The 21,068-nt window shown below is 41.3% G+C and overlaps 1 protein-coding gene across 2 annotated transcripts in view; it reads right to left on the bottom strand.

The window, feature by feature from the left end:
• DOCK5 (dedicator of cytokinesis 5) overlaps window positions 1–21,068 on the bottom strand; it is a 211,206-nt gene that overhangs the window by 57,678 nt on the left and 132,460 nt on the right. For both annotated transcript variants that reach the window (XR_007406049.1, XM_049101457.1), the window contains exons 19-27: window positions 19,904–20,001; window positions 19,581–19,670; window positions 17,882–17,982; window positions 16,050–16,184; window positions 10,861–10,972; window positions 9,594–9,664; window positions 8,888–8,994; window positions 6,719–6,855; window positions 3,585–3,680 (exon numbers count right to left, since the gene is read on the bottom strand). Coding sequence is in view for 1 of the 2 variants with exons in the window: in XM_049101457.1 (XP_048957414.1) it covers window positions 3,585–3,680; window positions 6,719–6,855; window positions 8,888–8,994; window positions 9,594–9,664; window positions 10,861–10,972; window positions 16,050–16,184; window positions 17,882–17,982; window positions 19,581–19,670; window positions 19,904–20,001 (947 nt within the window). In the remaining variant the exon portion in view is untranslated. The remainder of the gene's footprint in view (window positions 1–3,584; window positions 3,681–6,718; window positions 6,856–8,887; window positions 8,995–9,593; window positions 9,665–10,860; window positions 10,973–16,049; window positions 16,185–17,881; window positions 17,983–19,580; window positions 19,671–19,903; window positions 20,002–21,068) is intronic.

Here is a 21,068-nt window from a genome sequence, read left to right on the forward strand (position 1 = left end):
AAATCTCTTTTCTCTTAAAAATAGGTCTTGAAAAATAGGTATAGGTGAAAAGAATTAAGAGTATACTTATCACGATGAGCACTGAGAAATGTATAGACTTGTTGGATCGCTATTTGTACACCTGAAATTAATCCTGCATGTTAATTATAATGGAATTTTTAAAAGTATAGATTAATTTATGTTTTCTTCTAGCTGCTTTAATATTTCTTTTTACATTGACCTTTCATACCATCTGAAATTTATTTTTTGGATAGAGCATGAAATAAAAGTCAAACTTTTTTCCACACCATTCATGTATTTTCCAAATAACGTTTATTAAAAATCTTCACTTTCCCTATTGAATAGTAATAGAATTTTCATATAACCTGAAGTCTCTTCTTAAATTCTCTCAATTCTGTTCTGTGGATATATGTACTCTATTCCATTAGTCCAACACTATTTTAATTACTGTAGCTAATTATAATGTTTTCAAATATGACAAGCAAATCCTCCACTATTACTTCAATGGGGCTATTCATTTAGGTGTATCTTGTATTGGTTTAATTTTTTAAGTTTTAATTTATTTATTCATTTAACTCATATTACTCTCATATTTTCATGACTAAATTGAATGGGATTTTTCTTTTATAATCTCTAAATAGCTACTGTTGTTGTAGAAAGGCCATTGGATATTGTCTGTTTATTCTAAAACTGGTCAGTTTAATAAATTGTTCATTATTTCCATTAAGATTTTGTTAAGTTTCTTGGGTTTCCTAGAAATGGTAATCATTTCACTAAAAATAATGACAGTTATGAAAATTATTTTGTAACTTTTCAATACTCATACTTAGTAAATATATGCATGTGTGTTATAATATTGACTGGAATTTATAGAAAAATGCTAAACAGTGTTGAGATTTAACATCTTGATTCTCCTTTTTAGGAGAATAAATAGGTTGCCTGGTGATTGCATGTTAACATTTCCTTCCATTAATTTGGAATTCATGTTATATTCATCATATATTTTGGCATTTTTGGACATAGTCATAAAGCTTTTTTCCTTTTATCCAACTGATGTATTTAATTAACAAATCCTTGCTGAAAATATTTTTTTTCTCTCTTTTTTAAAGTAGGCTCCACGCCCAGTTCAGGGCTTGAACTCATGACCCCGACTGAGATCTAGATCCGAGTTGAAATCAAGAGTCAGATGCTTCACCTACTGAGCCACCCAGGTGCCCCTAACAGATCCTCTAATATTTAACTATTCTTGAGTATGAGACTCAACTATATTAAGCCACATATATCGATATTCATTCTTTTATTATTTGCATATTTCTCTTTGTCTCTGTCTTTCCCTTGCTTTTTTCCTTCCTATGTTTATCTTTCTCCTGCATTTTTACTTTGCTTTTCTTGGCATCTCTACCACTCCCTGTATCTCAGCCATCACCACTCCCATCATCTTATTTTAACAGAAACAGGACAAGTATCCTGCTCCTTTGACATTCAAATCCCCACCCTTCTCTTTAAATACACTTAGCCAACATTCTTGAGTTGGTTTAAACAAGTAAGATAATGAACAATTTCATTACTAAAAGAAGCTGAAGAGATAAATTTAAATTAAGACATGTTAAATATTAGAAAACCAATATATCATTTCCTAAACAATATAGTTATCAACCTGCCTTTCTTTCTATATTCTTTAAAAACATGGCAGCAATGGATTGACAATAACAATGAATGGTATGTCTAGCGTCTACACCTTTAGTAAGAGATCTGAATCCTTTATTATGTTTTTGATCACCTTGAATCTTAACCTAGTGGCTACTTCTCTACAATCCTATTTGGATCAGCTCTGTCACCAGATGTGAATCTTACAAGGGACATCCTGAGGTTTCTACCCTGGCCTTGCCTCTGCTGAAAGGCCCCTCCCTATACCTCCACAGTACCTCCTCTACTTCTCCAAGTCTTTGTCCAATTTTTCCCTTCTCATGCAAACCATTTTTAATCACCTAGTTTAAATTTGTAACTCTCCCACCCTGATTGCCCTTATCTTGCTCGTTTTTTTTTTTTTTTTCCTTCATGGCATATACCTTATTTTTTGTTATTGTTATGCTAGAATATAAACTTCTCTAAAGTAGTGATTTTTATCTATTTTGTTCACTAGTATGCCTCCAGTGTCTAGAATTGTGCCTGGCTTACAGCAGTCTCTTAACATCTATTTGTTGAATAAATAAATGGCTTTTGTAAAAAAAATAAAAAATAAAAAATAAAAAATTTTTAAATGGCTTTTGTTTACTAAAGCCATTTGGGATGGTTCTTTTCATTCTGTTTTCTAAATGAGATCGAATTGTAGCTTTTAATATCATAAGTAAAAGATCCCTCATTTTAATGATGATACAGCATGGTCTTCCAACAGTTACCCCTGGTTGCAAACTACTTTTTTTTTTTTGACATCTAATTGAGGCCCAGCAGGTGGAGAGGAAGAGGCCAGAGCAACCTCCACATTTCTAAAAACATGCTAATCACAAATTCTTTCAAACATTTGTTTTTCTTAAAACCAAAAGGGCTGGATGGTACCACAGGGCACCAATCTACAAGCACGCTAGACAGCAGTGGAAATATAGTGCGGGGGAAGATGGAAGTGATCAGAATTCCTCTCCTGCTGACTACAGTGCATAGCTGGAAAACATAACCTGGTTAAGCTGCCTGGGGTGAGGGCAGCCACCATGTGAGGCCTCTGCAGCAGGCAGGCTGCCTGGGACTCAAGACCCATTTCAAACCCCTGGTGTTTCTGCAACCTCAGGCAGATTTCTTAACCTCTCTCTGCAGGTTTCCTGATTTGAAAAAAAAAATGCAGCTAAAGAAAGAACTACCTCCAAGGATCTTGTGTGAAGCTTCCATGAAATGGAAACTGCTTGAAATAATTTCTGGCAGATTAAACAAAAAACAAAACCCAGCTAATGACTACTACTCTATCATCACTACAGCTAGGAGTACTAATAGTGCTCCTGTTATCATTCTAACAAGGGTAGATCCAGACGAGCCTGTGTACCACATATTGAGAATCAGAACCCAGTTACTTGAGATAACAGAGGAAGCCACCACAAGCCTTCATCTTCTGCTCACAAAGCCTCATGTTTTCCTTAAATGAAATATTAAACAGATAGAAGAGCATGAGGTCAAATGGGTACTGAGCTTGCCTGCCTGGGTTGCCCACATGTTTCCATCTCTGCTGGAACGTATTACAACAGGCTTTGTCTAATCTTCAATATGAGCAAGACAAGGTCCCCCAAACCCTTCTCCCTCAGCCCCTCCCATCACCTTGCTGGAGCCTTTTCTCTCAAGAGAAAAATCACTGCTGGAATCAAGATCTGCGGGCAGTTAGAACCAAGGTCATCCCATCATTAGGGAGGTCTGTGAAGTTCTAGGGCCCACTTATTTCCCAGGCAGCTGTGAGGCACAGCAGGCAGGTGGAGATTGTGGACCAGGACTGGGGCGAGTGGGACCTGTGGGAATCTGATCCCAAGACACTACTGGTCTGGGGCCTCCCAATAGGCAGGTGGAACACTGGGAAGCAGTGGTGGCAGCGTGGTCGCGATACTCACAATATGGGGAGACTGTCGGCTCATCCCAATCACAGTCCGATTGATCCTTCTCAGCAGTCGTTCCATTATCTGCTGGATATGGGTCGCCGTGGGGCCCTGCACGGGGGAAACACAGGAATTGATACCACTTCTTCTGACTCAGCTTTGCTTTTCCTAAAAAAAAACCTTGGACAGGTGAGTTTTCTCTAAGTCTCATTCTTGCTCTTCCCTTCAAGCAATCTCTTGTCCAAAGGGGGGAAAATAAGTTCACAGATTACTATATACTGTTACTAAGGAATCAATTGAAAATGATTGGATATAGCATGTACCAAGATGAGCGTGGGGATGCAGACAGGATGCCATCCCAATAACCCAGGCCACACACACTCACTGCAAGTTCACTGTGGCCACCAACTCAACATAGTTTTGGGCAGACCCCTCGCTGGCATGAGAAGTCAGTCCTGATGCTGAGCACATGGGGTGGCCCCGAGTAACTAGCCACGTGCATGGGAAGTAGAAGGCAAAAATTCAACGTTCTTGCCACCTTCTGAGTAGGAGGGAAAAAAAACCCAAGAGACTCAAGTCAAGGAGATTGCTATTGACTAAATCTGTTCAAAAGTCATATGCTGGGGGCACCTGGCTGGCTCAGTTGATACAGCATGTGACTCCTGATCTCACAGTCATGCGTTTGAGCCCCGTGCTGGGCAGAGAGATTACTTAAATAAAAATTACTTTTTATACCCCACAAAAGTTATATGCTGGTACTCTAATCTCCCATGTGATGGTATTTAGAGATGGAGTTTTGGGAGACAATTAGGTCATGAAGGCAGGGCCCTGGTCTTATAGGGTTAGTGTCCTTTTAAGGAGACACACTAGAGAGCTTGCCTTTTCTCTCTCCACAGACACACTGAGGAAAAGCCATGTGAGGACAGAGAGACAGGAACTGTCTTCAGGCCAGGAGGGAGGCCCTCCCCAGGAACTTGACCACACAGGCACCCTGACTTGGGACTTCCAGCCTCCAGAACCATGAGAAATAAATATCTGTCATTTAAGCCACCCAGTCTTGGGTGTTGTGTTTTGGCAGCCTGAGAAGACTAACATAGGGATTTAATATTTTGACTCTGTCGTGTGTCACTTTGAGCAATTATTTAACTTTGTTGAGCTTCCATTTTCATAGCTGGAAAAAGAAAGGTTCCCTTACAGGAATGAGCTGGGTTGATGTACACAACAAACAGTGCTTCACAAATACATATTCTTTATTTTTCCTTTTTTTTTTTTTTTTTTTGGTGATTTGTACTCATTCAGCTCCAAGTTAGTAATATTCAACTTGTCTTTTCAAAGCCTTTATTCATTCTTTTTTCATGACAGATATTTTGAAACTCCTAGTTAATCCTTCAAATAACTAAATCATTGCTATATATATAGTTCCTGTTTTTTGTTTTGTTTTTCATAATCAACATTTTAAAATTTTATTTAAATTCAATTTATTAAAATATGCTATATACAATTTTATTAAAATGTCAAGTATTGGGGTGCCTGGGGGGCTCAGTCAGTCAAGCATCTACCTTCAGCTCAGGGCATGATCTTGGGTTCCTGGGATGAAGCCCTACGTTGGGCTCCCTGCTCAGCTGGGAGTCTGCTTCTCCCTCTGCCTCTGACCCTCCCCCCCACTCATTCTCTCTCTCTCAAATAAATAAATATTTAAATAAAACCAAACAGTGTCAGAAGTAGAAGAGATCTAAGAGGCCATCTAGAACAATTCCTACATGTTACAGAGTGGAAACTGAGGCACCTGTAGATTTGTGTAAGGATAAAGAGCTACACATGCTAATACCAGCATCAGAAAACAAACACCCCGATTCCCATGGTTCTGATTAACTTTGGATCATATACTTCTAGAACACCGGAGCCCTGCCTAAACCAAAGTCTCTGGTACGCTGTTGCCAACTATAGCTTGAGCTTCATTTTAGTATTTTTGATTACTGAGTCATAAGAGTTACTTTTTAAAAATATTATCGTAAGGAGATGATCAGTTATATTTGTTTATTTGTTGCAAAATCTCTCGTTTAGGAATCAAATCCCCTATCACAAAATTCCTTGGCGAAATTTATAATTTATGTGGTTTCTAGAAACACATTTAAGAAAAAAAAAGGAAAGGGAGCATGACCTATAATAAATATCAAATAAATAATACAAATTGTTAAGATGGGCTGCAGGGGCTCAGAGAAAGAGCCGAGGTGGGCAGAGAAAGCAATGGTGCTCTCCAGGATCCCTGTGGCTGAGGCGTGAACTAGCAGAGATGCAGACTTGCCCATGGGAAGATGAGTGGATGAGGCAGGCTGTGGCCAAACTGGGGTGGACCTTGAAAAGTGAGCTAAGAATTTAGCCATGGGAAAAGGGACAGAGCGTTCTTCAATTCTTTTAGCAGAACTGAATCTAAAGATATTGGTGAGCGAGTGGGCTTAGGCAAAGCTGAGGGTGTTTCTCTGCTGTATGGGAACATTGGTGCTGTGCAGCCATCGTGGGGGTGGGGAGTATGGTCTGTGCTCAGCTTGACACATCCTGCCGACTACTCCAGCCTCTGGAGGAGGCCATGCCTAGGCTATCAGCTCTGCCATTTCTAGAACAAGGTAAATTCAGACAGATGCAGCCCCCGGGTTTTGGGGAGGATGGGTGCCTAGGTAAGAGAGAAGATACAAGATACGAAAACACATCCTTTCTACCAGGCTCCAAAAGGAAGGATCGATATCAGAGAGACTATAAAATTGAGAGCATCTCAGAAGCTCAGGAATATTAACAACAGTCCCATCAGCACCAGAGGTAAAGGAGGGCCCAGGTTTCTGCACAAAATGTCTGAACACGGCTGATTCTTCAAAGTCCCATCAGGGATCTCAGTGGTAGACAAGCTGGGAAAACCAGGCCGCAGCAGGGGCCAGCAGTAAGCAGATCTCTCCTGGACCTAGATTTGCCGAGCAGGCTCTAGCAAGAAGCAGCCCCTCCGATCACCTCAAAACCAGCACGGCCTGCACCAGTACCTAGGTTCTAAACTGCCTGGGCGAAACCCTGAGACTAGGAAGGCTGTGAAGTCATCCTTGCCCTAGGCAAAGGGACCAGCGTGTGCTGTGTGGTCTGCACCGGGTGATGATTCAACTCACCACATCCTTCCTGTCCAGCACTTCCAGGATGTTGCTCAGAAGCTGCGAGCTGGCTTCATGGTCGGGCTTGCTGGAGTTGTCATCTAACTGGCCACTGAGCTGGTCTATCAGCAGCGGCAGCAGCACATCTCTGCACTCTGCGGGAGAGAATGCACACAGCTCAGCAGCTGCGGCAGCTGCAGCGGCAGCCCCTGAAATGCCCCGCTTCTGCCTGATACCACAGCTGACCTCAGAGCTCCACCGAGCAGGAACACAGCACTGTAGGCATGGACCTTCGGGCCTCTAACTTAATTTGAAGGGCTAAGAAAATTACACCTATCATGGATACATGCAAAAATGTTTCAAGTATTCAACAATATCTTTAGCTTACCAAAAAAAAAAAAAAATACGCCAACTTGACAGTTGAAGGCTAAGTCAAACAAAATGAGCAAATTAAGCAAGTTACGCTTTTAAAAAATGTTTCAAAGTTTCCACCTAATGGAGAGAATTTACTCTGAAATTTGTGTAAATACCGCGGGAGCTTTGCTAGTACATTTCAATGTTTTTTTTTTTAATTTTTTATTTATTTATGATAGGCACACAGTGAGAGAGAGAGGCAGAGACACAGGCAGAGGGAGAAGCAGGCTCCATGTACCGGGAGCCCGATGTGGGATTCGATCCCGGGTCTCCAGGATCGCGCCCTGAGCCAAAGGCAGGCGCTAAACAGCTGCGCCACCCAGGGATCCCCATTTCAATGTGTTTTAAGGATGTGCCAATCAAGTCCTTTTGCAGGCTTCAGAAAATAAGAGATTATCTTTATCTATGATGTTTTCCTTCTGGGATCTTCGCTATTCGAAGACATTATTATGACGAGGCCAGATGTTCTGGACACTAACAGAAAGGACTATTAATAGTGAGAATACTTCCTCTAACTGGAACCACATAGTGCATGCTTGCTCTTGTGCTCAAACCCCCCATTTTTATTATTTTATATATCCTTTCTGCATGCTTAGGCAGAGATCTCATAGCATATTAAGATGTTTAGTAATAGTATGTTTTCTGCTTAAGAGCATTCACCAGCTTTGTGCACACCCTCAACTGTGTCCTTGTAACAGATGGAATTTCTAAGCAAACATTCACAGGGTCAGAAGCTATCGGAGTCAAAACAGTCTACTGATAGGATCTAGTTCAAATCCTTCCTTCCAGGGAAATGGAGGCTAAGACCTACAAAGGCTCCTCACGTGTCTGAAGTTACATAGCTAGTGTGGGGCAAGGCCAGGAGGCCTGCCACCAATAACCCACTCACCTTTCCCTATTTCTAAGCAGTCGTGCCAGTCCTCAACCCTCCAGGCAAAACATGCAACTAGTGGTAGCCCCTGAACTAGTGTTAGTAGCTCCAAAAGAAGTTCCCAGAGTGGACCCTCTCTAGCAAGTCTTGGATTTATTGGGGCAAGACCAGGTATTGGACCTCTTTCCCATATTAGCTTTGGGACATGAACTTAGTGATTTAAGCATGGTGGCTACATACTTGCCCCTAGTTACAAAATGAAGAGTATTTCATCCATGTAAGAGTTTTCTCTCCTCCATGCCCTCTGCCCTCCCAGCAGTATGCTGGTGATTTGGCTCCCCCACTAAGCCTCCCCAATCCCACCCTCACCAAACCCATAACTTAGAGTGTTTGCCAATTTCTGTGGTGTAAACCACTGTAACCCATTTTCAGCTCCTCATGTGACATGACCAAACATGGAAGTTGAGAAGAGATATGCATAATCCGCTCTCCTGAACCAGGATGAGTGGCACCAGCATACCCCTGCACTGCTACCTCCTGGCTTTTCAGGTTATGCAACAAATATAAGTCAAAGAAGACACATTTGCTTAAAAGAACCATCTTTCCTGCTTGCCTGCTACTTTCTGGGGTGTCCATTTTGAGGACAGTTCTCTAATTAACGAAAGACTGGACTGTTCTCATTAAAACATGCATGCTTTTATTCTTTAAGATCCCCTTAGAAATACTGAACACACTCTGCTCCTTAAAACTGGTTTCTCAGGAGGTCCCTAAGTCCCAACAAACTACTGGTAAGGACATTACTGACATTAAAACAACAACAACAACAACAACAAAACAGGTGTTGGTTGAAGAAGGAGCAAGACTGGAATTTCAGTAAGCAGTAGTTTTGGGTGAAGACATACCTGACTGCCGGAAAAGATTGCTCTCCACTATCTTGGTCATGCAGTTAAGTTTCTGGCGAACTAACTGGTTGTCAGGGATGCTTTGAATGAACTTGCAGAAGAGCACGCTGCAGGAGAAATCCCAGAGGTCAGTATTTGCACTCTGTCACGCTGAAGGTATCATTACGAGGTTCCCCTCTACTCTGAGATTCGGTGTGGAGAGTCTTCCGTGGAAATCTCTCCCAGACGCCCTGAGAGTCTGCCCCTTGGAAGGAAAGCTGAGATTGTGTTCCACGTGCTATGGCGCTCGGCCTTAGGGCCGCCTCTGTTTAAACTGCCAAAGCACGGTCATGTCTATCTGGGCTTTGCAGACCTGCCTGAACACCTCACTTCTGCAAAATCCTTTCCCCGCTGACTCCACCCCAGTGTCGCTCACCATCTGACTTTGCATTGCAGGGGTACTTAGGTAGGGCTGGAAGCGTATTATTATGTACTTTCTTCTGTAGTTAATTTCACGTCTGCCTGTCTTGCTGCCCCAGAGATAAGGGCAAACCTCTCTCAGGGGCAGGCTTTGTGTCTTCTTTTATATCTTCCACAGAAACGGAGCACAAGAAGGGGTTCAGCTAATATGGGTTAGAAGAACAACAGAAGGTGTAGCAGCCCAGGCCCCAGCCAAGAAAAGGAGCTACCCCTTTGTTAAAGTCAGCAAATGTGTTTTGCTATTTACCTGAGCTCAACGGGATCAAACACAAGTTTGACATCATTAATTATGCTGGGAAGGTACTTCAGAGCTGCCCCCTGTAAGAAAAATACCAAACAGCAAATTCAGTTGCCAAGCAGGACGGATACAGAATGTACTACTTAATCCCAGGAAGAAAAGGCTGGCATCTACATAGGGAACTGGACACAGATGCTCCTGCAGTCGAGAGGAGAGCTAAATGTTGCTAAGTGCGATTTCTTAAAATCTTTTTCCTAAAAGGTCAGGTGGCACAGTTGGTGTTTTTTTTTTTTAATAATAAATTTATTTTTTATTGGTGTTCAATTTGCCAACATACAGAATAACACCCAGTGCTCATCCTGTCAAGTGCCCCCCTCAGTGCCCATCACCCATTCACCCCCACCCCCCTCCCGCCTCCCCTTCCACCACCCCTAGTTCATTTCCCAGAGTTAGGAGTCTTCATGTTCTGTCTCCCTTTCTGATATTTCCTACCCATTTCTTCTCCCTTCCCTTTTATTCCCTTTCACTATTATTTATATTCCCCAAATGAATGAGACCATATAATGTTTGTCCTTCTCCGATTGACTTATTTCACTCAGCATAATACCCTCCAGTTCCATCCACGTTGAAGCAAATGGTGGGTATTTGTCGTTTCTAATAGCTGAGTAATATTCCATTGTATACATAAACCACGTCTTCTTTATCCATTCATCTTTCGATGTTTTTGTTTTTGTTGTTTGTTTTGCTTCCTTCATTACCAATAGATACTGTCTATTTGGAATTCGTTTTTTTATCTAAGGAGGCTAGTTAAGATCTTGACATCTCCCCTACTAGGTGGCCCAAAAGAACAAAGAAGAAATAATAAAGTTCAGATCTGAGGCCTCAGAGATTGCATATTTTACATTAAAAAACTGATAATGATGAACATGATGGTGACTTTGGGCTTCTGGGAAGAATGGGGGGAAGTTAGCATAAAAACCTGTTGCCTATAACATCAGGATCAATTGGCTGCATTCACAGGGGCCACAGAAGCCATTCGAGGAATGTCTGAAAGGATATAGTTTGTCTTTGGCAAGCTGCCATTTGAGAATACGAATGGACATAAAAGTTAACACACAGGTTTTCCCCCTTCCTTTCTATGAGTCATACTAAAATTTACAGGCTTTCCACAAAAAAGGGTTCACTTTGTTTCTCTCCCACCCTGTCCAGTTCTGCTGTCACAGAACATCCTCAGCAACAGCATTAAAAGAGGCACCCACACTGATACCATGCTTACCTTGATCTTGACAGCTTCCTCCAGGGGCCTGTCCATTAGCGTATTGAAAGCAAGAAATAACTGGCGGATTGAATTATTAAATTCATCTCCATCTTCGCTTTGGCCATAAAATCTTAACAGGAGAAAGAGAAGAGCGGTCAGGTTTTCCATGTTTAGAAAGAAATTTTCCATTGCCCAAACAATGCTGGAGGCCTGTGCCTCCCTAGTCACCACTTCACACTGTGCAAAGGGAAGGTCACAGGTACTCCAAGATGGTTTCAGGGAGAAGTCCAGTAGGCTGAGAAGATATTACCACCTGGATGAAAGCAGGTAGGAATTTCTACATAAAGTCCTACCATAGAGCTTCCACACCTGGTCCATAACTATGGTCAGCCAGTTGGGAAGGATTCTCTTGAGGCTGTATGAAGCTGTCCATCCTAGTGGTGTATGGGCATTTCTGGCAGAGGAGGAAGAGCAGGAAGCTGCACAGCCTGAAGGAGCACAAGCACTGCAGGCATGCCCACCTTCCTTCGCTCATTAGCAGAGCACTCCAATGCCGGAGACTCCCCTGGCTCACTTCCCTGACACATACTCTTGCCACAGCCTATCCTCCAGCATCACTCCTGTCCTCCTCCCTCATTCTCCTCTTCCAATCCTTCCATCTCATCTCCTCAAGCCCTGATCATCTGAGCTGAGGTTTCAGATAATGCGTAGAGAAGCTCCTCAAACCAGCAAGGTTCTAAACCCAACCCAATCTGCAAGTCTAGGCAGTGCCATTCTATCTACTGAAGTGGCCACTTGGGTGGCGACCTACTCTAGAACAGGGCCTCGTGGCACACAACACACCTTTGCCTTTACTGCTTTGTGCTCATTTTGATTAAGGTACTTCTGCTTGTCTCCAGAATTTGTCCATCTGCTGAAAAGTTGGTTCTTTCTCATAAATAGAAATCAGAAGTCTCTGGCCCATTATTCAGATACACAAAAGTCCCAAATTGTATAGTCCAAGTGCATTTACAGTGGGTGGCAATATTACCACCAATTGGTCAAGAGTAGGGGTTATTTGAAACCAGGATTTTAGACACATCCTTTAGACACACGTACCTACATGTGCACGCTTATACCTTATCAGGGACTCGTGGAATGTAAACTCCTCTGAGAAAATCATTCAGCCCAAGTTATTGGTCATTCTCAATTCACCCATTTAGTGGAATTTTAATTTGTAACTTAGTCCAAAAAGTACCTCAAAATTAACATAGCCAAAGCAGAACTCCCTTGATTCACCTGCTCATCTTTCAGTATTCCAAGTTTTGGGAGATAGCACCCAAAACATGGAAGTTACCCAGGGTTCTTCCCTTCCTCTCATTCTCCCACGGAAACTAACAACAAGGCCACCTTGCACCCTCTGCACCTCACTGGAGACAGAGCCGCCGTATCTTACACTTCAATTACAACGGCCCATGGTGTACTCACCAAGGATTTGCTCTTTACCCATGATAATCCACTTTCCACCTAAGAAATGAGATGATCAGGGGAAATGCAAGCCAGATTTTACTGTTTCTCTAACTGAAACCCTTCAATGGCTTCCCATTCCACTTGGATAAAATCCAAATTCCTTGCTATGGACTACCAGATCCTACCTCATTTGTCATTTGCCTGCCACTCCCCATTGCCCCATTCTCATTCCCCATGCTCCAGCAACACTGGATTCTTGGACTTCTACATAGGCCCTACAGAGCCCTTGCCTTGCCACTTCCTGCTCCCGCACTCATCCTCCCTGAGACCTGCACAGGTGGCCTCCTCCTGTTTGGTCTCAACTCAAATGCCAACTCCCGGAGAGGCCTTCTCCCTCCCTGGTCATCCTCCCAGTAAGTCCTCTCCTGCCAGCCTTTACCTATCTGAAATAATCTAATGGTTTCTTTCTTCATTATTTGCCTCCCTGGCTTCAACACAACCCACAAGGACCATCAGAGCTGGAGCCTTGTTTACTTGTTACTAGACTTGCTACTAGACCCCCAGCACCCAGAGCAGTACCTGGCACCCTCTGTGCCAGGCATTTATGTAAAGGAGACTCGGGCCTCTTGGGTGGCTCAGCTGGTTGAGCATCTGACTCTTGGTTTCGGCTCAGGTTGTGATCTCAGGGTTGTGAAATCCAGCCCAGAGTAGAGCTGCACTGGACTCCCCTCTCAGCGGGAGTCTGCTTCTCCCTCTTCCTCTGTTCACCCCACCCCCACTTGAGCATGTTCTCTAAAATAAATAAATCTGTAAGAAAAAGTGGGGGAGGGGACCAATACAAGACTGAGGCAGAGTGCTTAATGCTGGACCATGGGCAATTTACAATTTTAATTCTACCTCAGCCTCCCTAATGAAAGAAAATTGCAGTCAGGAAATGGGCTCTGAAGAGGAATTTCAGCTCTGAGGAAGGCAAAGGGGCAGTAGGGGGTGGAGGATGGTGGTGGGGGTGACATTTCATTCCTGCAGCTCCCGGACAGGGCCAGTAAACTGATTGATGTCTATCTGATCTAAGCAATCAGAGAATGCAGATTTCCAGGCTTACTTTCTCAGATCAAGCTCTTCTTTATGAGAAAAAAACTGGAGGAGTGTGGATAGCCATCAGCAGGTGCTCAGGGACCACATTCAACACAGCAACCCTTTAGGCAATTTCATGGGCTACTTAACCACCCTAATCTTGGCTTTTCCCTTGTTCTCCTTCTATATGATATTGAAAACAATGGCTCAGAGGTACTGCAACATTATGAAGGGGGACACACTAGCGAATCAGCAATGGAAAGTATTTTTCAATTTCATAAATGAAGATCTCCTTTCTATGGTTTTATGATGATTTTTAATACTGGAAATCAGAGTTCACTATACAAACTTTCAGGTAAGGGAATATTCCCTTGGTGGGACACTCCAAGCCCTGAATTTCTGGAAATTTAATATAATTGCAAAATACAAGGAACTAGCTATAAAAGAAGCCTGTCTGAATGATTACAGAGATTGTGTATAAACCGCACACTAGGAAAACACTACTCGCTCCTGCTAGAGAAGGGGGAATTGTCATCCACCCAGCTGAACTTTTAAGTCATCAAACATTTTTAAAAACTGTAAAATTGTGCAAAATCACTGTGGAAACTTTAAAAATGGTGGAAGAATAAAAATAACCTGCTTAAAACCCTCTTACCTACAGTTTTATTCCTACTAAAATTTTAGTTCCCAAACCTATAATATTTTTGAAATGGGATCATACTGCACTTACATCTTATGTCTTAGTTTATTATTTAAGAACCTATCACAGTTATCTTCCCTCATTAACATACCCCTTATCATTCATCTTTGTTCACACCTGGTGGATTATTTTCCATCAGGTAAATTTTTTAGATGGCATATTACCAGACAAAGGCAGTATTTTCTTTTGCTTTTTTGTGGCTTTTGTTTTTGCTTTTTATTCATGGCACCAAATTTCTGCCTTTAAAAAATTTATACTATCAGTGTTAAAATGCATGACAAATTTTTATCCAATTTCATCAAAGGAAATAGATTTTTAATTTTTATCAAATGTATAGATAAAGGTAGTGTGTGTGTGTATGGTATTTTGATAGTAGAAATTTTTTAAAGTATTTATTTATTTAAATATAAATATAAATATAAATTATATATATATATAGCGGTGGGGGCAGCCCTGGTGGCTTAGCGGTTTAGTGCCGCCTTCCGCCCAGGGCGTTATCCTGGAGACTCGGGTTCAAGACCCATGTCAGGCTCCCTGCATGGAGCCTGCTTCTCCCTCTGTTTGTCTCTCTCTCTCTTTCTCTGTCTTTAATAAATAATTAAAAAAAAATCTTTAAAAAATAAAAATAAAAAAATAAAGAGAGTAGTGGATAGGGGCAGATGGAGAGGGAGAAAGAAAATCCCAAGCAGGCTCCCAGTGAGGCTCCCCACATAGGGCTCAATCCCAAGATCTCAACCCGAGTCTGACACCCAAACGACTGAGCCACCCAGGTACTCTTGAATATTTTTTAAGAAATTTAATTTACCATTTGAATTTTTCTCTTATACATTGTTTTTGTTTTCTATTGTTTAAGGATGTTTATCATTCTTTTGTTGATTGGTAAGAGCTTTTCATTAGTAAAGCTAATTAAAGGCCTTGATCCATACTGTATGTTCCAAGCTTTTTAAATGTTATTTGCCTTTAATTTTAGGAGTATTTAAACATATCAAGTTAAAAACAATACAAATGCTTAAATCTAGACTTGAAACCCTCTTATCTATAGTTTTACTCCTAACAATATATTAGCATACTATCTGTCCAGTTTCCAAACCTGCCTCAGCAATATATTTTAACAGTTTGGAAATCCAGTTATTACTGAAAAGGAGAGATGGCACTGGGGTTGTGGGCATTCCCAGAAAAGTTATTTCTTCATTCTTTGTCTCTGCTACTTTTTAAAAAGATTATTTATTTATTTATTTGAGAGAGAGAGAGAGAGAGAGAGTAGGGGGCAGGGCAGAGGGAGACAGAGAGAGAGAGAGAGAATCCCAAACAGGCTACATGCTCAGCAAAGAGCCCAACATGGGGCTCGATCTCATGACCCTGAGATCACAACCTGAGTCAGAACCAAGAGTCAGACACTTAACCCACTGAGCCACCCAGGCACCATGTCTCTGCTATTTTTGATGGAGCTGTTATTCTAGAATTTCAAGTTGGGAATTATCATATCTGGCTTAGTTTCATCAGTTAGATAAGCATGACGTCAGCAAAGAAACACACACCTGAGGAAACATCTCCCTGAGGAAACATCTCCCTGACGACAACTACTACCATTTTCCATCCACCACACCAAGAGCTCACAATCCTAGATTTGTACACCCAATATTACCATGAAGTCCCTTGTGCTAAATGCAGCCCTGCGACAGGAACCTTGCTTCCTGAAGCTGTCATCACCAACCAAGGCTTTCATCAAGCGTGCACATTATAGCCACCTGCATCCCTACGTCCTGCCATCATTACTTCCCTAGAAATTCTGCTGACTTGAAAGGACTTTACATGGGCCTTTCTAGAGGTTTCAGAGTCTACCATGATCTTTAGCCTTGCAGTTCTGAAATTTGGCAATTCCATGACCCAACCATGACTCATAGCGCTGAACATGACTGTGAGATTAAGGAAGTCCATGAAGAGAGAACAGACAGCATAAACATCTTACTACAGCTACCATTACCTTAAGTAAAGTACTCTAGATTGGATGATGAATCTAAACAAGTACTTTAGGGCTTTCAAAGCAGCAAAAAGCAATTCTGTCTTGCTGGAGTCATCTGCATTAGCCACATAGAAGTTCAGTACCTTGGAGAGTTTCCTTAAAAGAGAGAGAAAGAAAAATGTCAGTGGGGCAAAGTGGTATTCTGAGGTTTGGGGTATGTTATATAGGAAGGGAACTTGGCATAGCAGGGAAGCTGAAATCATAACTATAATTACCTCTTGAGAATATGCCCTGAACAGGGAAATTAACTCCTTTGCAATCTGGTTTCTTCACTGCAGCCTAGGTTTGGAGCTTTCCTAAAGCCTAGAAATACAGGTAGTTTCTTTCCTTTTGTAGGATTTTTAAAAAAGAATCAAAAATGAAAGTTGAAGGGATTCAAACCAGGAAGGTATTTTAATCTCTAGTATGTTATACAGACATTCTCAGACGTTCCTGAAAGGAAGGGATTGTCTGCCTAACGTAGTCATCTTTTAAAAAGTCTAATTCCTGGCAGTCTGCCTCAATTCTCTGGGTTCCATAGAATGGAGCCAGATGGACACTTTTGTAAGCATGGGAAGAGAAGCTCAATCTGACTCTGGCTCAATCTGATAAGAACAACCATGGTTTCTGAGCATCACAACAGATAAAACTGTGCCGAGATGTCAGATTGCTCTTTGTTCCCAGAGTCTAGGTATTTTCTTAATCATTTGCTAATTCACTGTTTTGAAGACACTAACAGTTTGCCTTTCTTTCTGTAAATCTCTGAGTTTTAGTAGTATTAAGAAAAATCCACAGCACACATGTAGAACTGATAAAGTCTTGTAAAGAAACCCAGATTATTACCTCCTGGAGTATTTCATTTGGCTCACTTGCAGCTACTGCCTGCTTGGAAAATGAGGCTACTGGAGGCAAAGAAACCTATCACAAGTGTATCTGCTGCTTCCCCCAACCCAGTGGGCATTATGCCCACCACATTCATTGGTGATTACACTACGTAACACCTCTTTCCTGTCACTTACATTTTAAAACATTTCTAGACCTCCCATGCAAATAAAACCCTGGAAAATCAGGTCAGCAGCCAATCTGATAGATCTGCAAGAGCAGCGAGCATGATCTGGCATAAGCCATTGTCAAAAAGATCTCTGCCGATCTCTACTACAATCCTGCCACTCTTTATCATGTTGTTCTGCACGGTAACTGGAATGCATGGGGGTGGGGGTGAGAGGCCACATATAATGTCGTGGTGAGGTAAGCTGAATATTAGTTGCTTTCCTGAGTCACAGGCTCGTGAACCAAAGACAGAAAGGCTGCACTATAGAAAAGGCAGAGATCATTCTCATTTATATAAAGAAATACATAATTGTCTCATATCCTCTATAATAAATTCTATAAAGCACTTGTGGGGTAGGACCGAGGACATGACCCTCAGTTCTACCACACTTAGTCTTGCTTTAATCCACTGTTTGATCCCCTTGGGATTTCCAGCTAATCCCCCTGATGATCAACTCTCCTAAGATCCTGAGTATGATCTTCTGTCCTTGACTGTACTTCCAATGCCTTCAACTCCTCATCTCTATATGTTCTGGATTCTTAAAGACATACAGCTTTATCTCTTCTGGATTGACCTTAATGCTTTTCCCAAGGTTGAAATACTTAAAAGGTTCTCTTTTTCTACCAGAGGAAGCTTAGAACAAGGTTCTGCACTTAAGGGGAACACTTACTCAGCTTATGCCCTTTGCATGTCTTAACAACCCAACACTATGAGTCCAAACCCAACAATCCAACAACAGGTAGTTCCCTTGAATCATACTTACACATATGCCAGAGTGGCGCTGAAGTGCTTGTAAATATAGGTTTCAAGGACAGGATTAAAATGCTGGAACTTGATGTCTCCTATCAGTGAGATGATAAATACCTGCCAAAGGGGAAAAGTATAAATAGCAGCACTATATGACCCCAGGCATTCTGTTAATAAGCTAGACGTTAACATCTTGGTGCCCTCTTTCTTGACCATTTTTGCAGTGTTCCCACTTCACTTTTCCAGAGCTGAAGTCAAGTCTTGGGAATTTCTTTTTATTTAATATCAATAGAGAAACTATGATGTGTTAGGCACTGGGCCAAATGCTATAAAGAATCTAATAAGAGCCAGCCCCTGGCCTCAGGAAGTTCACTCTCTCAAAGGGAGGCCAGTGTGCAAGCAACATGAGTTAGGGAGGAAGATAGGAGAAGCAGCAGAAAGATAGAGAAGGGGTCTTCTGTGGGAAACATAAACTCTAACCCAGGGATGCAGTTAATGAGTTATTTCATGACCTTGTTCTTCTGATGGCATGAGAGTCCCCAGTAATTGAATTTCATCATCAGACTTTAGCCTCTCAATTTCCGCTTCTTCTGTGAATGGTATCCCTATCAGGCCCATAATCCACCAATAACCACAATGCACCTGCTGATGACACAAGAATGCAGAAGAAGGGCACCAGGGATGCCTGCAGGTACCCACTGTCACTTGCCCTGTCCCATGAAAATCTGCAGACCTCGTCCCACAGGACCTATAACCATTATTTTCCATCAATCTGGCCAGCTGTGATCCTAGCTCGAGTGTTTCTCCTCTTTATCTCACATCCTTAACCTCTGACAACTTCTTGAATGTATCAATTTCTCCACACCACTGAGACACCTAACATTTTCTTGCTGCAACATCCAGGGAAATTCTGCATGGAATTTTAACCCCAACAACGAGAAAACAATGCTTGGTTTGGGTGTGTCCACTTCCCCTACTCCACCACAATTTGTAGCCTTCCAAGATTCTAAAATCATCTCTCCTTGTCGGGATCCCAGTTTTTGGAATGAGCTGTATGCTTAAGTACTTGATATCACAAATTTAATTGTCTGCTGGGCTGTGTGTTATACAGAATGAGATTGACACTCATTTCTGATGTATGAATTCAGTCTCCCTTGTATGAACACACAAGCACACACAACACAGCCACAATCATCTTCATTAAAGGTGTCTCCTAGTTTGTAACTAGATAATTTTAAAGTATGTTCAAGTGATTCCTGATTTCTTTTTTTTTTTAATTTTTATTTTATTTATTTATGATAGTCACAGAGAGAGAGAGAGAGAGAGAGGCAGAGACACAGGCAGAGGGAGAAGCAGGCTCCATGCAGGGAACCCGATGTGGGACTCGATCCCGGGTCTCCAGGATCGTGCCCTGGGCCAAAGGCAGGCGCCAAACCGCTGCGCCACCCAGGGATCCCTGATTCCTGATTTCTAAAGTAACACAACACCTTGTTTATCTAATGAGAAAGAAAGTATGTCAAAAAGTAAGATCTAATAGGCAGCAGAAAAACAAAGACTTTGAACATAAGTCCATTGTTTCTAATTTAACTTCTAGGAACCAATCAGAGAGATGTATACAAATATGTATGCATATTCATCACAGACATGTATAATAGCAAAATATTAAACACTACATAGTCATGAGAATAAACTAGTTAATGTGTTTAACTGCTTACCAGTGCATCAAACACAAGGAAGTCATAGGTTTCATTGTCTGACATTTCCATCATTATGTTAAAAAGTGCATCTAGTGTATCTTGCAAAAACTGAAGATAAAAAAGAGAGAGGTTATTTCATGCTTTTAGTTCAGCTCCATACTGCAAAATTTCAGAGAAATTCAGTTACTATAGAATAAGCTTAAAAATAGCATTTCTTAAAAACTGTCACTTCTGCTTTCTGATGTAGATAAGTTTTATATTTCCAACCACTGACTTCCTTTGAAGTGTTGGGAAGTAACGATACAGTGACTGTATTTCTACTCTTGAATATATAAACATACCTTAACAATCTCGCCTCCATCCACTTCCATTAACTTCTTTAAGTTGTGTTTAATGTTCTGGGAATTTGAACGCCAATTTAATAAGCCCAACAGGTCAACTAGGAAGAATGACCACAAGTCATAAAATTAGACACGGAGTAGAGAAGTAACACACACTATTTCAGGATACAACTATAGAACTCTCCAGAAAAAAAGATAATTGTTCTTAATAGGGGCTAATTCCTTGTGTATTTTTTTTAAACTTATAGTCTCCTATTTATTTATTTATTTATTTATTTATTTATTTATTTATTATTTATTTTATAGTCTCCTATTTAAAACAGGAAAAACTTTGTGGTCTTTTAGTCTTCAGAGAAAAAATTAACCACTAATACATAAGAACATAAAACTGAATTCCTGAATGGAATTCAAATTTTTGAAATAATGACATCATAGCCATATAGATGAAAAGTTGAAAATACTTTTTTTTAAAAAAGATTCTATTTATTTATTTGATAGGGAGAGAGCAAGCAAGACAAGAGCGTGGGAGGGGCAGAGGGACAGGAACAAGCAGATGCTGCACTGACATGGATCCTGACCGGGGCTTGATCCCATGACTCTGAGATCATGACCAGAGCCAAAATGAAGAATCAGATGGTTAGCCAATTGAACCACACAGGGGCCCTGAAAGCACTCTCAAATAAACTTTATACCTTCAATTTGCTGCATTGCCTAATTTGTCCTTTGCCACCAGTGGATGCTAAAGGAAAAGGGAACTTATATACATGCACTAATGCATTTATCTTTTTTTTTTTTTCAAGATTTATTTGCTTTAGGGAGTGAGTACGAGCAGGAGGAGAGAAAGAACGAATCTCAAGCAACTCTGTGCTGAGCGTGAAGACTGATGTGGGGCTTGATCTCGACCCTGAGATCACAACCTGAACTGAAACCGAGTCGAACGCTTAACCAACTGAGCGACCCAAGTGCCCCACACTAATCCATTTAAACGCTGCAACCACATTGTAATGATTTCATTGTTTCCATTTTTGAATTGAGGAAACTGAGGTCTTATGAAATTAAATTACTAGCCTTAGGTCACACAACTGCCAGGGAGTGCTATGAATGGAATTTAATTATAGCTTTATCAGATTCCAAAAAGTCCATGTCCTTGCTACTCTATCATAAT

This window comes from Canis lupus, chromosome 25 (assembly GCF_003254725.2).
Source record: "Canis lupus dingo isolate Sandy chromosome 25, ASM325472v2, whole genome shotgun sequence".
Classification (NCBI taxonomy): Eukaryota; Metazoa; Chordata; class Mammalia; order Carnivora; family Canidae; genus Canis; species Canis lupus.